Genomic DNA, 22,362 nt, shown 5'->3' with positions numbered 1-22,362 from the left:
CACCCCTTTCATCACTTTCCGCTGGGGATAATTGGAATGCCTCCTGGTATGACACATAGACTGTAAAATGCACCTTTTAATATTTTAATAATATTTTGTGTAAAGATCATACATCCTTCACTTCAGTACCTGCCCCAGTGGAGCTTACAGTCTAAGGTCCTTATCACATTCACACACACACACCATGGGTAATTTTACAAGGAGCCGATTAACCCGCCTGTATGTTTATGGAGTCGGCAAGAAAACCGGAGTATCCGGAGGAAACCTACTCAGGTGCACAGGGAGAGCAATTTTAGGGTTTGATGGTAAACACTTTGAAGTACCTGAGCAGATTCCATTTGCTCCAAAAGAGAGGTGATTATTCTACTGCTACTTTTTTAGAAAGTCTTATATCTTCCTATTGCCGACTGTGCCATACGATTTTAATAGAGGCAGATTGCTATTCAAGGTGAACTAGCACGAAAATGAAAATTTAATATAAGCTTCATCATACTGAAAATACAATCCGTTAAATATTCTGCATCGTTTCTGAAATAATAAAGTTTCTCTTCACTATTCCTCTCTCAGCATCTGTTTGTGTTCATTCTCTCTCTATTCAGCAGTTGGGTGTCAGATATTCATTGACAGATCCAAAATATCTTATGGTGGGCTTCCTTTCCTAACAGATGTATTAGAGCTCACTCAAATAACTGATTCCAGTATAAACAAATAACTGCCTTTTGCACAAATTCTGCATGTAGAGAGACATGATTTCTGGTGATTCCAATATCTCCTAGGCAAAAGGAGCCCCCCCCTATAAGATATATTGGATTATTCATCTGACACAGAGAGAATAAAGAGAAACAGATGCTGAGAGAGGAATAGTGAAGATGAACTTGATTATTTAAGAAACAGTACAGAATTCTAATTGATTGTATTTAGAAAGTTTCTTATTTCAGTATCATGAAGCTTATATTAAATTTTCATTTTCGCAATAGTTACCCTTTAAAATTCAGTAGTACTCACTATGGAAACAAGCAGAGTTGCTGTTTTAGGCAAGCTTACCTGACAGTATGAAGGGTAGTATATATATGGTTTTACTATGAACATTAGTGTTGTTACATAATTATGTATACGTGATGTGTGTGTTATAAACCTATCTGGTTTCTGAAATTCAAAATGATGCTGCATATTTTCTCTGATGCCATAAGTTAGTGCAAAAAGATTGTTTACACAATGTATTTTAAACTGAGAGACCAATGTTTACCTAGTTTTTATCATGGCTGTCGTGCATATTTTTTTTTTTGTTATGTGGCAGGCAGCTAATTACGTTATTTATTATGCAGATTCTAAAATAATTTTTCAAACTGGCACTACGGAAAAAATAATACCCTTTGCTTTGTATAATATGGCTTTGTGGGGTTTTTTTTTTGCAGCAGCAGCAGTGGAATTTGGGGGTAGACATTTGAAGTTTACTTTGTGAGATCAGTCATATTATGGAGGCTGTAGAAAATGTACCATGCCATTTATACATCATATTTATACTGGCGCATGGCAACAGGAGCTGGCTCGGGAATGTATTTTAGAGAATGCAATGATAGACACTAAGTAGGGAAACTGTAGACTAAACCATGCTGTTCCAAAGTCTCTTCACAACTACTTTTCTCATCCATCCGGTATAAACAATACATTGATGAGCATTTATCACTTATTTATTGTAGGAAAAGCTACTTTGATATTATTTTCCTTCTTACTATAGTACCTAGTGAAATATGCAGCTCATCAAGAAGAATATTTAACGGCATGTAAAGCCTACATTTTCCTACAAAAGAATATGATTTGGGCATATCTTCCCCACCAAAGCCACATCATTTTTAACGGGATATACCCCCTCTAGTTGCCAGCGCCATCACATTTTCCTAAAACAAATAGCTTTCACCCGGCAGCCATTGTCCCTCTGACAGGTCATCAGTAACGTTGACATCTGCAAAAATGTCCGGTATGCTGTAAAGTAGTAAAAAGCGGACACCCTGCAAAATAAGGGGAAGATGTTCAGGTGCGGGTCGGGTTGCGGGTCTAAATTTCCTATCTTATGTAAAATTGTCTACATTTTACTACTTTTAAAGTTTTACAAACCTTGTCTCTGTCCCCGCCCACTTTTGATAACGTCTCTTCCGGTTTGCAGCACCATCACTTCCTGTTTGATAGGGGTCGCCGGGTTGGGTTGCGGATAAGGCAGTTGGGGCAGTCCCAGTCGGGTAGCGTATCAAAGTGGGTAAATATGCGGGTTGCAGGGTCGGATCCGGGTCTTAGAAAATGGTCCTGTGCAGGACTCTACTGTAAGGTTCATGCAATGCAGAATGCAGCTTTACACAGGCACAACATACTTTGATAAAAAAAAAAGTTCTGCTAGGGTTGAGCACTGTAATGGTTAGGCTGAGCTCTGGAGAGGTGGTTAGCAGAAAGAAAATAGGATCAGACAGCTAGAGCAGAGTTTCTATGGGAACCAGCAATGCCATCTCTTCATTGGCTGTTAGATTGGAGGGTGTGTTTAGTGATCTAAGGTGAGAAGAACTGAGCATGCTTATAAGTTAACAGCCAATGCAAATTCCTGAGGGAGGGGGCTGAGTGGGTTAGAGGAGTAGAAGGATTTCTAAGTGATTAAGGATATGCTGCAGCTTTACTGTTGACCTTTTAAAACCAGATTGGCAGGTATCTAAAGATTTCAAACAGATTAAATTTTTGTGGAGTGGGTTTACATGTCCTTTAATCATTTAATTCAGGTTCTTTTTCCAATAAAGTTTACAATATAATTTTGCTTCATCCAAACATTGTAAAATCACAAAAAGCAAGACTACATCTCCTCATTGAAAAGGGAATCTGCTTTTTTTTCCCCCTCCTAAAATAATGCCTGGTAGAAGGGAATGCAAAGGTGCTGAATTTCAGTTTTTAGATTCGCCAGGAACAGCTTTTTGCCCCATTGGTGCAGCGCCCCTGTGAATACTTCTGTTATTCATATGTTTTCTCCATCAGAACAGGCTATAAACAATTTAAGTATTTAGTGTGTATGTTCCTTTTCTATGATTGCTTTGTACTATAAGTGGTTCCCTTGGTTCTGGCTGGGCCTATTATCATGTCAGACAGCTTTACCATCTGCTTGGCCTCAACAACGTGTATTATACTACATGTGTGGGACCTGTTATCCAGAATGCTCGGGACCTGGGGTTTTCCCGATAATGGATCTTTCTGTAATTTAGATCTTCATACCTTAAGTCTACTTGAAAATCATGTAACCATTTAATAAACCCAAGGCTGATTTGCTTCCAATAAGGATTTATTATACCTTAGTTGGGATCAAGTACAAGCTACTGTTTTATTATTACAGAGAAAAAGGAAATCATTTTAAAAATTTGGATTATTTGGATAATGGAGTCTATGGGAGACGGCCTTTCCATAATTCAGAGCTTTCTGGATAACGGCTTTCCTGATAACGGGTCCTATACCTGTATCTAACTTAGACTGATTTTGGCTGTAATATTGAAGAATTTGGGAAGAGAAATAATAATGGCAGCAGAGTTAGAAAGGATCAAGATGAACTGTTCAGATTTTTTACCTACAGAATTGGTTCTCCGTTTCTTGGCTCAAACTGGTGGGAATAATATAAGACTTTATGTCATAATGAAAACCAGTAATAATAATGAATGTAAATTCAAAATCATTTAGGAAATGATACACGACTTGAAACATATTGCAGGTACCTTGTATTTTTATTGTGTAACTTTTATCTGAGACATGGGGAGGCAGATTTATCAAGGTTCGAATTCATGTGATTTTTTATTAACTCTATTACATTTGATTTTCTTCGGAATCGCATATCTAAAACGCTGAGGAATTTAACCGAATTGAATTTGATTCAAATTCAGCCAAACTCGTTGGTCACTGGGCCTCTCCCATTGACTTCTACATAAATTCAGCAGGTTTTAGGTGGGGAATAGTAGAATTGGAATTCTTAATAAGGGCCAGAGTATGATAAATCTTGAAAATAAAATTAAAATTTTTAAAAAAAACTCTAATCGAGTTTGGACAATTCCCTTCAATTTGACAGTTTTGACCATAAAAAAAAAAAAAAACGAGCCCCTTAATAAATTTGCCCCTATGTATGCATAACCCAGACAATGTGAAATGTCTTTAAAATGTGATGGGGAAACAGAAATGTTTAATTAAAATTCAAGTATTAAACCTACAAAAATAGACTTCCATCTGCTGTTGGAACAGTCCTAAGGGTAGGACTACACCGACGTTTTCGACGCAATCCGACGCGCTGCGACAAATCGCATGTGATGGAAAAAAGCTAAGTGTCGGATGAAGTCGCAGATCATGTCGGATCGTGCCGAAAATGTCTGTGTAGTCCTATCCTTAAATATGGAGTCCTTTGTAATTGGGTTATTCTGTTTTTTTTTTTTTTTTTTGTGTAATACTATTGCTGATAAAAAGTCATATGTATTTTTTCGTTTAATATTGTTTAAGGTGCCTTGCATGGGTAGGTAGGGCAGGTAGGTGAACTCTTTGGTCTTACACAGCTGCTTTGTCCAGTTAATATTCTCTCGCCATAAGTGCCTGCTAGTGATGGGCGAATAAATTCCGCTGGTGGGAATTCCTGGGCAATTTCTGCATTTTGTCGCCGGCAAATAAATAAGCGAAACTGTGAAAATTCACAGGCGTCAAATAATTTTGGATGCATAACCGAAAAGCCGTTCGCTTCAAAATTGCTGCGCTCCAAAAGTATTCAGACTAGGGATGCACCGAATCCAGGATTCGGTTCGGGATTCTGCCTTTTTCTGCAGGATTCGGCCGAATCCTTCTGCCTGGCCAATCCAAATCCTAATTTGCATATGCAAATTAGGGGTGGTGAGGGAAATCGTTTGACTTTTTTTCACAAAACAAGGAAGTAAAACAAAAAGTTCCCCTTCCCACCCCTAATTTACATATGCAAATTAGGATTTGGTTCGGTATTCGGCCAAATCTTTCGCAGAGGATTCGGGGGTTCGACCGAATCCAAAATAGTGGATTCGGTGCATCCCTAATTCAGACTGCCATTGACTTTAAGCCGGCATCAAAATCGACACGGGCATCAATTTTCAAGTACTTCAAGTACTACAGTTTTGCGAATTTTGTAAATTTTTTTGCGAAATGGGAGCAATTCGCCCATCACTAGTGCCTGCTGATATGCCGATTTACTTTGTGGGGATTATCTTCCATTTGTTTTTCTCATTCCTTCCAAACAGTTTTTCAGTTGAGTTGTTTTCAGATTGATCTCCAGAAATAAAGACTTTTTTTCAATTGCTTTTGATTTTTATTTATTTTCTTACAGTTTTTCCAAAATCTAAGTTTAAAGTTGAATGTCCCGGGCTCTGGTGTTTGAGTCGGGCAGCTCAGTAATTCTGTGATTCTGTTACAATTTTGCAACATTTAGTTGATACATTTCTCAGCAGCATCTCTGGAATATCAGCAACTATTGTATCAATTCTAACAGCTGCCTGTAATGAAACTCAGGGATTCTGCTCAGCAGGGACACAGATAACAAATGTATCAACTAAATGTATCAATTTAGAACAGTTTACAGGGTCGGCGACCCACACTTCCCAGAGCTGCTTTACAAGGTGAAACATGACATTTTACACTTTACATTACATTTATTTCTGGTGAACTCTCTGAAACCAACTGAACTGAAAAAAGTGTTGGAAGGTGAACAACCCCTTTAAATGGATAACGGGTTTCCAGATAACGGATCCCATACCTGTATCCGTTTTATGTTTTTTTTATCATATCCTAGACTTTAGTAGTGTTCAGGTTTTTTTTTATTGCATTTGGTGAATTATTTAAAACATAGTCCATTATTTTTCTTTATACTCCTTAAAGTTGTCTAATCCTGATATATAATTTATACTGTTAATTTGAGTTTGAACCCCTAGGAATGTCAGCCTGCAGTGGTATATATATTTTAAAAACCATTCTTAAAGCACTTGTAGCCTTCAGAGTCACATAGTGTTCTGTCTACAGAGAACATGCCTTTAGAAAGCAAGGGGGCATTTGTGTTACTGGTCAAGCATGTATTCCCATTCCCCTGCAACTGTCTTAAAAAATTAGACCCTGTTTTTAAATGGGATCTTTCACAAAAATACAAATTTAATATAAGCTTCATCTCCCCGAAATAAAACACTTTCTAAATATAATCCATTCAAATTTCTGTACATAAAGGAGAACTATACCCCCAAAATGAATGCTTCAGCAACAGATAGTGTATATCATATTTAGTAGGGATGCACCGAATCCAGGATTAGGTTCGGGATTCGGCCTTTTTCAGCAGGATTCGGCCGAACATCTACTAGGAAAGGGAGTCCCCTCAAAAAAAGACATATTAGACCCACTTGTCAATAAAAATCTGACCCAGATCTCTGCATGAAGAGTGACGGGTGTTAAGAGTGAGATACCGAAAGAGTAACTTGATTATTTCTTAAACGGTACAGACTTTTTAATTGATTATATTTAGAAAGTGTCTTATTTCGCTGATATGAAGAATATATTAAAGGAGAAGTCAACCCGTAATAAAAAAAAACCCTCCCTCCTCCCCCCAGCCTACCTGCCCCCCCCCCCCCGGGCAAATGCCCCTAATTTTTTACTCACCCGTCCGTGCATATTCTGGCCTCGGAATTCATGGGCGACATCTTCTTTCTTCGTTTTTTTTTCGGAAGTTTAGACGCATGCACAGTTGTAATAAATTTTTGGTCCTGAACCACTGTGTATGCGACGAAAGTCACTAACATTTCCGGAAAAAAATTTAAATTTTTGTGACTTTTCGCCGAAATGCCGTCAAGACCCAAAATTTACTGGAGAAGAAGAAGATGGCTGCCGTGAACTCCGAGGCCAGAATCTGCACGAAAGGGTGAGTAAAAAAATTGTGGCATTTGCCCCCGGGGGTGGGGGGTGGGTCAGGTAGGCTGGGTGGGAGGAGGGAGGGGGGTTTACCCAGTGTAGCGGAGAGGGTTTTTTTTTTTTTTTTATTACGGGTTGAATTCTCCTTTAAACCTTCATTTTCACCATAGATGCACTTTTGTATGGTAGGTTTGATTCAGACACAAAGAATGTTTAGCTTGTATCTGGCAACAAACAGCACTGTGTGTCATTGCCTCTAAAGGCACCTGACACTTAAAGGAAAACTATACCCCCAAACAATGTAGGTCTCTATTAAAAGATACTGAGTAAAACAGCTCATGTGTAAAACCCTGCTTCATGTAAATGAACCATTATCATAATAATATACTTTTTAAGTAGTATGTGCCATTGGGTAATCATAAATAGAAAATTGCCATTTTAAAAAATAAGGGCCGCCCCCTGAGATCGTAAGATTCACTGTGCACACATACAAACCACATGTAAGGTCACATGAGCCAATTAACAGACAGAGTTCTGCCTTTTGCTTCCTCACTTCTTCCTGTTACAGTTAGTGTTGTAGTATTTCTGGTCAGGTGATCTCTGAGACAGCACAGATAGAGTCACGAAATGGTGGTTCAAGGCAAGAGATGTAAAAGGGCAATATTTATGTAAAATATTCCAGTTTGGTAAGATTCTTTAATATGTCATTCAATTTGATATAAACTATCTGTTGCTTAAGTATTCATTTTGGGCGTATAGTTTTCCTTTAATACAGCACTTATAACTCTCACTGGTTTTTTGTGCCTCTTTTATGGAGGATCAATTTAGATTTTAGTTCTATGTTACTATGGATCTATTGAACAAAGTGGTTGTTCGGCCTTCATACAACTATCAAGTATGGAAAGCTGCCACTACCTATAGTTCACTAATGAATTGATATGGTACCGGTATTGGACCTATTATCCTGAATCCTCGGGACGTGGGGCTTTCCGGATAACGGATCTTTCCTTCATTTGGATCTTCATAGCTTAAGTCTACTAGAAAATCATATAAACGTAAAATAAACACTTTAGGCTGGTTTTGTTCCCAATAAGGATTAATTATATCTTAGTTGGGATCATGTAAAAGCTACTGTTTTATTACAGCGAAAAAGGAAATACTTTTTTTACTTAGATTATTTGATCGTAATGGAGTCTATGGGAGACGGCCTTTTCATAATTTGAAGCTTTCTTAATAACTGGTTTCCGAATAACAGATCCCATACCTGGACATGGTTCTATTAAGTAAATCCTGCCTAAATCGTGCAATGTTTGCCTTGCATCTCCCACAGTGGAATTCTTTTTTACTTCAGTGCATAAAATGAAAGAATCTCTTGCTAGTGGCAATATTGGGAATGCTTTATTGTTTCAATCTGTGCATAAAAAAAATCAGTGCAACGTGTGTCAGAGTTCACCACCACTAAACACTGCACAGTCACGGTACAAGCAACAGTTGCCCTTTAAATCATTTCAATGGCGTTGAAAGCCGTCTAAAACAAAACCATTTTAATAGTGTAAAGCTTTCTAAACTGCGCCACAGAATATGCTGTAGGCTGAACCATTTTAGTTATAATACAAAAATCTAGGGGGACGGTGGAAGCACTCTTAAGGCCAATTTAAATATAATGGAAGTGCCACTTACAATGCACTTCCCTGGGCCCCTGTCTCATAAGTAATTCAGTATAAATGCAAATGCATGTGTTTACAAAACAGGGGTTTTTAGTTACAAAGTTATGATCATAAAATTGAAAAGCCACCATACCACGTCAAGGTAAACCCCATATGGCGGTCCCTAACTTACTTAACTCAGGTCACAATATAAAAAGATACTTCTCTGCATAATAGCATTACCTGTACACAATGTGTGTTGTGCAATGGTTTCAATCCGAAAGCTAAATCCTCCCCCGCCAGCAAGGGCTTTTAAGAGAGAGAGATTGCTTAAACCAACGCCCATATTTAAAAGCATAGGACCACCATTAGTATAAAGGGGTGGGTATGGGGTGCTATTAAAAAACCACACTGAGCTGAGCCACAGCTTCAGGCGAACATACAAAAATCTAGGGGGACGGTGGAAGCACTCTTAAGGCCAATTTAAGTATAATGGAAGTGCCACTTACAATGCACTTCCCTGGGCCCCTGTTTCATAAGTAATTCAATATAAATGCAAATGCATGTGTTTACAAAACAGGGGTTTTTAGTTACAAAGTTATGATCATAAAGTTGAAAAGCCACCATACCACGTCAAGGTAAACCCCATATGTACTTTTTGTACAGAGATCTTAAACCGACACCCGAAATTAAAACCTTTTTGTACATCTATCGTAACATCTTCGAATGTGGTTTATAATTTTGTCATAAAAGTATTTGCCTGATGCTGTACATTTATCGAATCCCCCATGTTCCTCTATGAGGGGGCTGCCATATTTGTGCAGCCGTAATCTGTTAGCATTAGAAACTCTGTCAGGTTAAAAAGGGACAGTCAGGTTGGCAAAACAGTCAGGTTGGCAAAACAGTCAGGTTTAGGAACTTCAAATAACAATTACTTACAAAAGCAGAATTATCAGGGAAAAATTATCAACATGACCTATAGTCGAATTAGAACTTCATCTGCTAGGAAAGGAAGCCCCCCTATAAGATATAGTGGATCTAACTGTCAATGAATATCTGACTGTCCTCAGATGGTAGGAGATCATTTTAGACGTTTCATTGTTGATTTAATAATGTTTTGCTTTTAAGCATATATTTCAGTAGGTTATTCTGCCTTGAAGCTGCCATAACGCTCCAATGGAATGTGCCAACAAATGCCTTGCTAGTATCTGTGCATGACAACTGTTGTGGGCCCGGGTTTTTCTACACTATTTATTCACACAGGCTTGTGGATTTGTTCAGCCCAGAAAAAAATCAACACATATATACCTCGCAACAGTCCCTCTTTTGACAGCTCAACCTGCAGTCCCTCGTTTGTACTGGAAAGTTCCGATTTTCTCTGCACTGAACAGTCAGAAAAAGAAACAGTTTCTAATTTAATTGGCTTTTGGCAGAGAGCCCAGAGCAGCCACAGCTGCAGACAAGATACTTTTGTAACAATTTTGAGATAAGCAAATAAGTAATTGTAACAATATAAGATAACTGGTCTCTTGGGTGAAGTTAAACTCACAGCTTAAAGGGCAGTTCACCTTCATTAGCAAAACTGTAATAACTGAAATAAAAATAACAGAAATATGTTCAGACTTTTATAACCTGCCAAATTTTGTAAAATGAACATGGTAATTAGGGGGTGTGGCCACAAAATTGGGCAGGGTCAATAACATTCGCCACACTGCAACTTTTTTGTCTCTTTTTATTTCCAAAATGTTGGGAGGTATGCACATTGTATATAATCATTTCCTCCATGCCTCCTCATGCCATGTCTTTACAATCTTATTAGGACGTCTAGTTGAATTCAGATGTAATTAGCCGAGCTTAATTATTTAGGAATGCACCGAGTCCCCTATTTTGGATTCGGCCGAACGCCCCAATCCTTCGCGAAACTGAATCTGAATCCTAATTTGCATATGCAAATTAGAGGTGGGAAGGGGAAAAAATGTACTTCCTTGTTTTGCAACAAAAAGTCACGCAATTTCCCTCCCGGCCCCTACTTTTTGCATATGCGGATTTGGTTCGGCCAAATCCGAATACTGCTGAAAAAGGCCAAATCCCAAAGTGAATCCTGGATTCGGTACATCCCTAATATCATCATTATTAAACAGATATGTTGTGGATTCTCTTACTTTACTTTGTAAAGTACTATAAACTATAATAAAGGGTGGAAATATCCACTTAAAGGGCAACTGTTGGGTAAAAATGTTATTCCCAACCAAAGGTGCGGACTAATAGAAGCCCGCATTCCGGTTGGGGATAACAGTAGTTTATTTTTAAAAAAATTCCCCCGCCAGTTACTACTGTTATCCCCAACCGGAATGCGAGCTCTATTAGTCCGCACCTTTGGTTGGGAATAACATTTGTACCCAACAGGTCCCTTTAAAACTTGTAACTTTAAGGGGCAGATTTATCAAGGGTCGAATTTCGAGTTCATGGAAGTTTTTTTTAAAACTCCCATGAACTCCATTCGACCAATCGAAATTTATTAAAAAAAATAAAAAATGTAATTTTTCAAAGTCGGGTGAATAGGATCTACCCGCAAAACTTTAATGTCAGAAAGGCTGCAAACAACTCTAAATTGATTCCAGGACGTCCTCCATAGACTCACAGCAATTCGCAGGTTTAAGGTGACAAATAGTTGAATTTAAGTTATAAAAGGGCCATTGTTTGATAAATCTCAAATCGAATTCGAATTTTTAAAAAAACTCAAATCGAATTCTAATAATTCAGTTGAATTTGACAGTTTTGGCCATCAAAAAACTTGAAAATTCAAAATTTGAATTTGAAATTTCTTATTTTCACTTTGAACCATGATAAATCTACCCCTACATTTTAAAAAAAAATTGGTGTAATTTAATGCTCGTTTATTACATGTTTATGATCATGGCCTTTTTCCCTATGCCACCCAACTGTACAGTCATAGAGGCAATAGTGTATATATTATCTAGAGTAGCAAGGAGTAAAATTATTAAAAAGTGCCAATTAATCAAGTAAGCTATTCTTCAAATGAGGGTCACTGACCCCATCTAAAAACAAATGCTCTGTAAGGCTACACATTTATTGTTATTGCTACTTTTTATTACTCTTATTTCAGGCCTCTCCTATTCATATTCTAGTTTCTTATACAGTGTAGGGTTGTTAGGGTAATTTGGACCCTAGCAACCAGACTGCTGAAATTGCAGAGAGCTGCTAAATAAAAAAACTAAATAACTCAAATGACACAAATAAAAATCAAAAATTAGCTCAGAATATCACTCCCTACATCATACTAAAAGTTTAAAGGTGAATAATCCCTTTAAAGGAAATGTTCAGTATAAAAATAAAAACTGGGTAAATAGGCTGTGCAAAATAAAAAATGTTTCTAATATAGTTAGTTAGGCAAAAATATATAATGTATAAAGGCTGGAGAGACTGGATGTCTAATAGCCAGCACACTACTTCCTGCTTTGCAGCTCTCTTGGTTTCCACTGACTGGTTACCAGGCAGTAGCCAATCAGAGACTTGAGGGGGGGGCACATGGGTCATAACTGTTGCTTTTGAATCTGAGCTGAATTCTGAGGATAAATTGTAAACTCACTGAACAGTTATGTCCCATGTGGGCCCCTTTATAGTCACTGACTAACTCAGAGTTAGAGAGCTGAAAAGCAGGAAGTAGTGTTCTGGCAGTTATGTTAGACATCCAGTCACTCCAGCCTTTATACATTTTTGCCTAACTATATTAGAAATATGTTTTATTTTGCACAGCCTATCTATTTACCCAGTTTTTATTTTTACTCTGAACTGTACCTTTAAGGGTATATTTATGAAAGGGTCAAAACAAAATCACTTTGTTTTTAACCATTTGACAAATAAGCCCCTAAAATTATATAGAAGAAAACAGAGCTGTGAAATTTACTTTTGGTGAACTCAATTTTCACTCTTTGATAAATAGTTTTTTTTTTTTTTTATAAAATGTGCATTTGTTACTTGCCTTCAAATTGTATTTCAGTGTCTTGGAAAACTGGAATTACTGCAATGAAATAAAATTTTGTACACTTACGGGACCCGTTATCCAGAAAGCTCCGAATTAGGGAAAGGTCATCTCTCATAGACTCCATTTTATCCAAACAATCCAAATTTTGAAAAATGATTTCCTTTTTCTCTGTAATAATAAAACTACCTTGTACTTGATCCCAACTAAGATATAATTGATCCTTATTGGAAGCAAAACCAGCCTATTGGGTTTATTTCATGTTTACATGATTTTCTAGTAGACTTAAGGTATGAAGAACTAAATTACGTAAAGCCCCAGGTCTTTATTTTATGGTAGCCATATTGATTCTGGAGAGCACAGTGGCAGTTTATCTTGGCAAGTCGTTGATCCTGTTTATCAAATCACTGCTTTTTTGTAGATGAAGATCAGCACATGTAAAGCTTTACATAGACCTGTGCTTGCTAAAGGAACTATAATAAATCCACCTTTTGAAACTTAAAAAATATTCTTGATGTATTTTAAAATGACACAATGGTACATTTACATTTCCTATTGATTTCTCAGATATGAGCAGATCTTGGCGTAGCCAGTTTAGTTGTCACTACTTAAAGCTTATCTTAGTAGTTGTCACTACTTAAAGCTGTATGCTCATCTTAAGAATTTGTTTGGATTCATATGCAGGTATGGGACAAGTTATCCAGAAAGCTCGGGACCTGGGGTTTTCCGGATAATGGATATTTCTGTAATTAGGAACTTCATACCATACGTTCATGGGAAAACATGTTTTTTCCGAAATGCATCAGTTAATAGTGCTGCTCCAGCAGAATTCTGCACTGAAATCCATTTCTCAAAAGAGCAAACAGATTTTTTTATATTCAATTTTGAAATCTGACATGGGGCTAGACATATTGTCAGTTTCCCAGCTGCCCCAGTCATGTGATTTGTGCCAGCACTTTAGGATGGAACTACTTTCTGGCAGGCTGTTATTTCTCCAACTTAGTGTCTCAGTCTTACTATAAAGTGCTGTTCTTAGATCTACCAGGGAGCTGTTATCTTGTGTTAGGAAGCTGCTATCTGGTTACCTTCCTATTGTTCTGTTGTTAGGCTGCTGGGGGGAGGGGAGTGACATCACTCCAACTTGCAGTACAGCAGTAAAGACTGACTGAAGTTTATTACAAGTCACATGACTGGGGGCAGCTGGTAAACTGACAATATGTCTAGCCGCATGTCAGATTTCAAAATTAAATATAAAAAAATCTGTTTGCTCTTTTGAGAAATGGATTTCAGTGCAGAATTCTGCTGGAGTAGCACTATTAACTGATGCGTTTTGAAAAAAAAACATGTTTTCCCATGACAGTATCCCTTTAGGTCTACTAGAAAATCATGTAAACATTAAATAAACCCAATAGGCTGATTTTGCTTCCAATAAGGATTAATTATATCTTAGTTTGGATCAAGTACAAGCTACTGTTTTATTATTACAAAGAAAAAGGAAATAATTTTTAAAAATCTGAATTATTTGATTATAATGTAGTCTATGGGAGACAGCCCTTCGGTAATTTGAAGCATTCTGGGTTTCCGGATAATGGATCCCATACCTGTTATGCAAAAAATGCTGGGATTTGGCCTTATTTCAAACTGAATCTTGGATGCATCCTAACCCTGTAATCTAGCACCAGTAGGGCAGCCAAATGTTTGGTTCCCCCCAGCTCCTAGAAATCATATTGTAGACAGAGAAGGTGGGATTCTCAAGGGACTATCGTTAAATGTGCTATTGGCGCTTGGAAAGGACAGTTTTGAAAAAGGTTTGCTATGGGGCACATTTACCTAGGGTCGAATATCGAGGGTTAATTAACCCTCGATATTCGACCGTCAAAGTAAAATCCTTTGACTTCGAATATTGAAGTCGAAGGATTTTGCGCTATTCCTCTTGAAGGAATAATCGTTCGATTCGAAGGATTTTAATCCATCGATCGAAGGATATTCCTTAGTTCAGGAAATTGTTAGGAAGCCTATGGGGACCTTCCCCATGGGCTAACATTGGCCTCGGTAGGTTTTAGGTGGCGAACTAGGGGGTCGAAGAATTTTTTAAAGAGACAGTACTTCGACTATCGAATAGTCGAACGATTTTTAGTTTGATTCGAAGGTCAGAGTCGAATTAGCCGTATTCGAAATTCGAACTATTTTTCCTCTATTCCTTCACAAAGACAGTTCCCAGCACACACTTGGCTTTAGTAATTTGCTTTGAGATTTGTAATCCATTAACAACACTATTCATATCCGCTTTATCTTCTCTTTGTATGAGCTGCTTGTGTGGCTACCAGTAAGACATAAAGGGCTTGTGTTATACCTCGACTTGAATGATTGATGCAATAGCCAGGGAAATGCAAGGGAAATTGCACAAACTTGACCTGTTAAACTGCATTTAAGACATTTTTTTCTTTTACCACTTCCATGCAGCAGGGAGCCTACAGATCTCTGCTGCTTTCTTAGCACTGAAAGTGCTAAGGAGAATGAGGCTCTTGTCTTTTTCCTTTTTTTTCCCCCCTCTTTTTTGAAATCATGTAATATGCAGGTCAACCTCCGATTCGATTTCTGTGAACACATTTTAATTGTCATGTTACAGTTTGATTGACTTGCTAAAGTTTGAACAATAAACGACACTTTAAAAAGAGAACGTCTTGTTGTTTTATCTACTCACTCACCGGTTTGTAGCCGTTTCTTGCTTTTCACTAAATTCTGAAATAAGATTCATTTGAAATAAGGTATGATTTTGTAAACATGTAATGGTTGTTTTTATTTTTGTAAAGAGTAAGGAAGTTTTTTTTTTTTTTTTTGTTTTGTGTTTTTCTTTTTTGTGTTTTTAATTTCAAATTTCATATTAGGGCCTCGGCCTTCACTCGGAGTTAATTTTGGAACACCATTCGGTTCAGCTATGAACGCTGGCTTGCAACCAAGTGTCTTGGGCTCTTCAGGCCTCGGAGGTACTTTTAGCCTTTGTTTTTCCTGTAAATTACAATTAAATCCAATTTCACATCCGATCAAAATGAAATCTGCAATTTTAAATGATGGCAGTACAGTTAGCGGCCCATTTATCAAAGGTCGAATTTCGAATTCATGTGAGTTTTTTTTTTACTCTAATAAATTAGAATATACTGGAAATTCAATTGGGAGGTTATTTAAGAAATGACTCTAAAACTCATAGAATTTGATTCAAATTAGACTAAACTGGAATAGTTTTTTCTCCGAAAAAAACTCGAAAGGCTACTATCATCTTCAAATGGGTCACTGGACCTCTCCTAATGACTTATACATGAACATTTAGGTGGTGAATAGTCGAATTCGAATTATTACCAGGGTAAAGGTTTGATAAATATCAAAATTCAAATCGAGTTTGCATTGTCCCCAATTCGAATTTGTGAGTTTTGACCAAAAAATTACAATTTGAAAATTCAAATTTCCTGTTCGACCCTTAATAAATCTGCCCCTTAAAGTGTGCTTCTACTTGTGGTGTTATGAACATTATGTTTAGTTTATACTTGATTGCAACATTAATTGACCTCTAATCTTTCAAACCAATCACAATTAATATTGCCTACTGAAAAATGAATTCTCTTGTGTTGGTAGATGTGGTAACATGTAATGCACATTCAGTGCCAAGTATAATCTGCACCTAAATGATATACAGATTCATCATGTTCCTCTAGACGTCTATTCTGTGTTGGAGAAACCAAGACTTCATAACCTTGAAATATTAGTTTTTTTTTTTTTTATTTTTAAGACAAGCATGTTAATGGTACTAAAAAATCTAGTTTTTTTTTTTTCAACCCTAATATTGGCCTATGCAGAGCTCACAGAAGAGGTGCTCTTGGAATCTTTGTCTGTTTGGCATTTCCTAATCTGTTCAATAGCTATTTGGCTGGTTTGTTTTTTTTTTTGGACAGATCAAATCAGTCACGCCATCAAAAGGCCCCCCCATACCTGAGCCTAGTCTTTGTCACTTTTCTCAGCCCATGTGTAGCCAATTTAAAAGGGGAACTATTGTGAAAATGAAAATTTAATATAAGCTTCATCATACTGAAATAAGAAACTTTCTAAATACAATACATTTTCAAATCAATATTCTGCACTGTTTCTGAAATAATCAAATTTATCATCACTATCCCTCTCAGCATCTCTCTTCATTCTGTCTTCATGCAACATTTGGGTCCACACAAAAATTAATGTGAAAATTTTTTTTTTACAAAATTTGAAACTATTTATTAAAAATACAGCAATCTGAGACTCAAGGTTAGTACCTCTACCGCATCAAATACCCCTTCTTTCAAAGCATTTCAGGGTATGTAGATCATGTGCTGGTACTGGTCTTCAGATTGTTCTCTGTTCAATGGCCTCATGCAACATTTGGGTGTCAGATATTCATTGACCATTAGATCCAATATATCTTATAGGGGCTTTCTTTCCTAGCAGATGAATTAGAGCTTACTCAAATAACTGATTCCAGTACAAACAAAATCTAACAAAATAACTGCCTTTTGCACAAATTCTGCATCTAGAGAGACATGATGTCTTGTGATTTTAATAGTGAGCTCTAATACATCTTCTAGACAATAGGAGCCCCCAATAAGATATATTGGATCTGTCAATGAATATCTGACACCCAACTCCTGAATGAAGAGAAACAGATGTTGAGAGAGGAATATTGAAGATAAACGTCATTATTTCCGAAACAATGCAGAATATTTAAATGATTGTATTTAGAAAGTTTCTTATTTCAGTATGATGAAGCTTATATTAAGAAAAGATTTGAAGAGCACTCCATTCACCCGTTCGATTAAAAGAAGTAAATATTTATTTCAACATATTAAAAACATCAATTCAAGGGAATTGATGTTTTTAATATGTTGAAATAAATATTTACTTCTTTTAATCAAACGGGTAAATGGAGTGCTCTTCAAATCTTTTCTACTGACTGTGACTCACCGATAGCTACCGGCTTGTGGCGATGCACCCGGGCCACCCGTCTGATCTGGTGAGTTCCTTCTCGTTTATTACCCTTCATACTGTTTAAGGCACAAGTGCTTGATGCTTGATAAAGGGGTTGTCCCCGAAACGTTGCATGTCGCACCATTAAACTTTAAAGCAAGGGTTTTTCACCCTGCCAGCAATACCTGTGTGCCGGTGAATTCTTTCTTCGTAAGGCACAAGTGAACCCAGGAGCGGGACCCGGAGTTTATACACCTGGGTCACCATCTATTTTGGGTGAGCGGTTTAAAAGTGCATTTTTGAAAGAACCCGTGAAAGAAACCTGCATCATCTAGCATAGGCTTTAATACAAAGGTGTTGTGTTGCATAGTATTAGTCGGGTTTATCTCCGTTTAATCTATGTAAACGGAACCAAATTTAGCACATAAACCTTTGTATACAAAGCTTATATTAAATCTTCATTTTCGCCATAGTTCCCCTTTAAAACACAGGGATTTGAATTCCAACCTAACTTCATTTATTGGAGCGATATTCAATTTTCACTTCTAACCATGAGAGTTCAAGATATACATTTTGTATAAACTGGTTGATAAACCTGCTTTTTTGCAAAGATTTGGTAACCAATGGTGAAGCTGGGGAGAATCCAGCCAAATTGTGACTATTCGTAACAAGTGCAAAATTATAATATTTTGGGGCTTCCTATGACCCAGCACAGCCAACTATGTTTGTTATGGGCAACTAATGCTGCTCTGCACTTCGTTCAGTTTGATTAGCATCTGCCCTCAATAGGAGGGGCATGAACAATGTTGCTTATACAGTTCAGTTGGAAAGTAAATGGTAATAAAGACAGTAAGGCCGCCTTTATTCTTGGTTAACTACGCTGTAGTAGCCACTTAAAGGACCAGTAACATCATTTTTTTTTTTTTTATTAAAAAATTTGTTTGTGTAGAACGAAAAAAAACCACGAAGCTACAGTAAACTTTTAAATCGCTAAGTCTTTATTTAGAAATAACTGACCGAAACTCCGCTTGCGGAGGCGACACTGTGACGATCCATCGTGCGGCGCTCGATTTCTCCTCCCTGGCTATCTCCTATAAGGAAAGCAGGGAGGAGAAATCGAGCGCCGCACGATGGATCCGTCGGATCGCCTTTTCTGAAGAGGAGCACAAGCGAAGTTTCGGTAAGTTATTTCTTAATAAAGACTTAGCGATTTAAAAGTTTAATATCTCTTTGTTTTTTTCGTTTTACACTAACGAATATTTTAATGAAAAAAATTGATGTTACTGATCCTTTAAGATGTACCAGAAAGGAACAGTAACACTAAAAAATAAGTGTTTTAAAGTAATGAAAATATCATGTACTTTTGCCCTGCATTGGTAAAACTGATGTGTTTGCTTCAGAAACACCACTATAGTTCATATAAACAAGCTGCTGTGTAGCAATGGCGGAAATTGAAAAAAGGCTATGTGGCACAGGTTAAATAGTGGATAACAGATTCAGTAACATCATTATGTTCTACAGAGCATACCTGCTGTGTAACCTGAGCCTTTTCTCCTTAGCTTCAGAATACTGAAACAAGAAACTTTCTAAATATAATCATCTAAAAATTCTCTATCGTTTCTGAAATAATCAAGTCCGTCTTCACCATTCCTCTCTCAGCATCTGTTTCTCCTCATTATGTCTTCATTCAGGAGTTGTGTGTCAGATGAATGATCTAAAATATATTATAGGGGGGCTCCTTTTGCCTAGAAGATGTATTAGAGCTCACTCTATTAAAATCACCAGACATCATGTCTCTCTACTTGCAGAATTTGTGCAAAAGGCAGTTGTTTTGTTTGTACTGGAATCCGTTATTTGAGTGAGCTCTGTTAGGAATGGCAGCCCTCCCATAAGATATATTGGAGCATTGAAGGTGATTATTGCAGAATTTTTAATTGATTGTATTTAAAAAGTTTCTTACTTCAGTATAAGGAAGCTTAAATTTCATTTTCGCGATAGTTCCCCTTTAGTATATTGGCTTCGGAGTTTGCCATAAAACAGTCATTTGTGTTGTGTTGTATCCTATAATGAAGGCAGGGAATTCTTTGGCCATGAGCATTGCCATTAGTTCCTTTTTATTTTCATTTATTCGCAGACCATTAAGGCTGACCTCATTATTTCTGAAGATATGTTTTTAACCAGATGCTTATGTTTTAAGAATAAAATAAAATTAATTGGTTGTATTAAATACCTTTTATTTAATACTATTCCAATAGGATTTGGAAGTAGCTCTGCTTTTGGTGGCAACACCTCTGGCTCATCTTCCTTTGGCTTTGGAACGGCAAATAAACCATCGGGAAGCCTAAGTGCAGGTTTGTATGGAAAAATAGACCAAGGGCATAAAAAAAATGACGTATACCTTTATAGGTGATATCGTTAGTCATGTCTTGGTTTTCAGGGGTTTGTAGGTGTTATTTACACAATACGCTTCTAGGGTTATGACAGCATGGTCAGTCACTTCAGCTTTTTTAGGGATTTATGCTCCAAAATCGGATCAAAGTTGAACCTTGAGTTTACATAAAATTTCCATAAAAGCCCTGGCTGCAAAAATATTAAATAAATAAGTATGGAACTCAAATCTTGCCTTCAGACTGGAGCCAACCATCCATTGCTGTAAGCCATCCTAGCTGGGCAACCTCAAATTTTGAAAACCCATGAAGATAAGTTTGGGCAGCCTTCCCTGTACAGTTAAACGGGAACTATCGTGAAAATGAAAATTTATTAGCTTCAGGATACTGAAATAAGAAACTAAAAATTCAATTAAATATCAATTAAAAATTCTGAAATAATCAAATTTATCTTCACTATTCCTCTTTCAGCATCTGTTTCTCCTCATTCTCTCTTCATTCAAGAGTTGGGTGTCAGATATTCATTGACAGTTAGATCCAATATATCTTATAGGGGGGCTTCCTTTTGCTTAGAAGATGTATTAGAGCTCACTCTATTAAAATCACCAGACATCATGTCTCTCTACATGCAGGAATTGTGCAAAAGGCAGTTATTTTGTTAGTTTTTTTTTTGTACTAGAATCCGTTATTCGAGTGAGCTCTAATTCATCTGCTAGGAAAGGAAACGCCCCATAAGATATATTGGATCTAACGTCAATGAATATCTGACACCCAACTGCTACATGTAGACAAAATTAACAGAAACAGATGCTGAGAGAAGGATAGTAAATATAAACTTTATTATTTCAGAAACGATGCAGAATATTTAATTTATGTATTTAGAAAGTTTCTTATTTCGGTATGATGAAGCGTATATTAAATTTTCATATTGACGGTAATTTCCCTTTAAAGTGTCCATTACAGAATGGCGGTCTCGCATTGACTTCATTTTATCCAAATAATCCAAATTCTTTTAAATAATTTCCTTTTTCTCTGTAATAATAAAACATTACCTTGTACTTGATCCCAACTAATATTAATTAATCCTTATTGGAAGCAGAACCAGCCTATTTTGATTTATTTCATATTTACATGATTTTCTAGTAGACCATGTATGAAGATCTAAATAACGCAAAGATCAGTTACCCGGAAAGCCACAGTCCCTGAGCATTCTAGTTAACCGGTCCCATGAAAAAAATGAACAGAAATAGACAGTTTGTATTAATACAAGCCTTTCTGTTAAATTTTGAATATAGTTTTATCTGGAAAATGTCAGCTTCTTTTATCCTTTAATGTTCTACTTTTAATGCAAAGTTAAATATTAAGGATGTGTAATAGCCTGGCTAAGGTTATTTACTCGAAAGCTTTTCTTCACTTCAATTAATGGTTTCAAATGTATTTTATCCCCCGAAGGGTTTGGCAGTACATCTACATCTGGATTTAACTTCAGCAATCCTGGCATCAATGCATCAGCTGGCTTAACCTTCGGAGTATCCAACCCTTCATCTACAAGTTTTGGGACAGGACAGCTGCTTCAGCTTAAGAAGCCTCCAGCTGGAAACAAGAGAGGGAAACGATAGACCTGTTTTTGTTTTGTTGTTTTGGTGACCTTTCTACTTGTTATTACACAAAATAAATCTATTTTTCTAAATCAGTGCTGCAAGTGTGCCCAAAATAGTTTATACCATTTGGATCTCTTATGGAGAGGTTTTGTTTTTTTTTCACATTCTGCAAATGTACTGGTTCACAGAAATTAAGGAACCTATTATATCCTCCCTACCACCGCCAGTGGTGTTTCCTATGGCCAAGTTATCAACGTTTTCTGTACATACATATTGCACATCATTTTGTAATTTTTTTTTTTTTTTTAAATATCTGATTATTAGGTTAAGGCATATGTAATATTGTCTGAAAATGTAAACTTTTGGGACCATTCCTCTGTACAATCGCACGGGGATGGGGCTGGAGTCCATTACACGCTTATTGACGCCTGTTTTAGAATCTCTAGTGTTTCAATAGTTTCTGATTTATTTGTACAGCGAAAATCCACTATACTTATTACACTCACACGTTCATGGCTGTAGAAAAACAATGGCTTATCTTTTCAAGAATTCATTTTTTTGATGGCTCTATGTATCCGTCCACTATATAGCTGAAAGTTATGATGTCCTACACCTTTCCCTTATACTGTCCGTTTCATGTATTAGTTTAGGATATTATCAATGTCTTGGGACGTGTGCATTGGTTTCCACCAGCCTTTGACTGTGTTAATCTGCCTATAGTGTCTATGAAGTGTTTTAATATCTCTGTGTATGGTGCAATTCTAAAATCTCTTCTCCTCTCTCTTTATTGGGTTTTCAGAACTTCACTCACTTGTTTTGAGTAG

General features: G+C 36.9%; 1 protein-coding gene across 1 annotated transcript in view; it reads left to right on the top strand.

Moving 5' to 3' along the window:
* The window catches only part of nup58.S (nucleoporin 58kDa S homeolog), a gene marked incomplete at its 5' end in the record, with an annotated part of 47,380 nt that extends 25,758 nt beyond the window's left edge, over window positions 1-21,622 (top strand). The window contains 2 exon segments of the mRNA NM_001095809.1: window positions 19,806-19,901; window positions 21,390-21,622. Coding sequence (NP_001089278.1) covers window positions 19,806-19,901; window positions 21,390-21,556 — 263 coding nt within the window. The 3' untranslated portion in view covers window positions 21,557-21,622.
* Window positions 21,623-22,362: the final 740 nt, after the last annotated feature.

The sequence above is a fragment of the Xenopus laevis genome, chromosome 2S, assembly GCF_017654675.1.
Source record: "Xenopus laevis strain J_2021 chromosome 2S, Xenopus_laevis_v10.1, whole genome shotgun sequence".
Classification (NCBI taxonomy): Eukaryota; Metazoa; Chordata; class Amphibia; order Anura; family Pipidae; genus Xenopus; species Xenopus laevis.
This window is presented reverse-complemented; position numbering and strand designations above follow the sequence as displayed.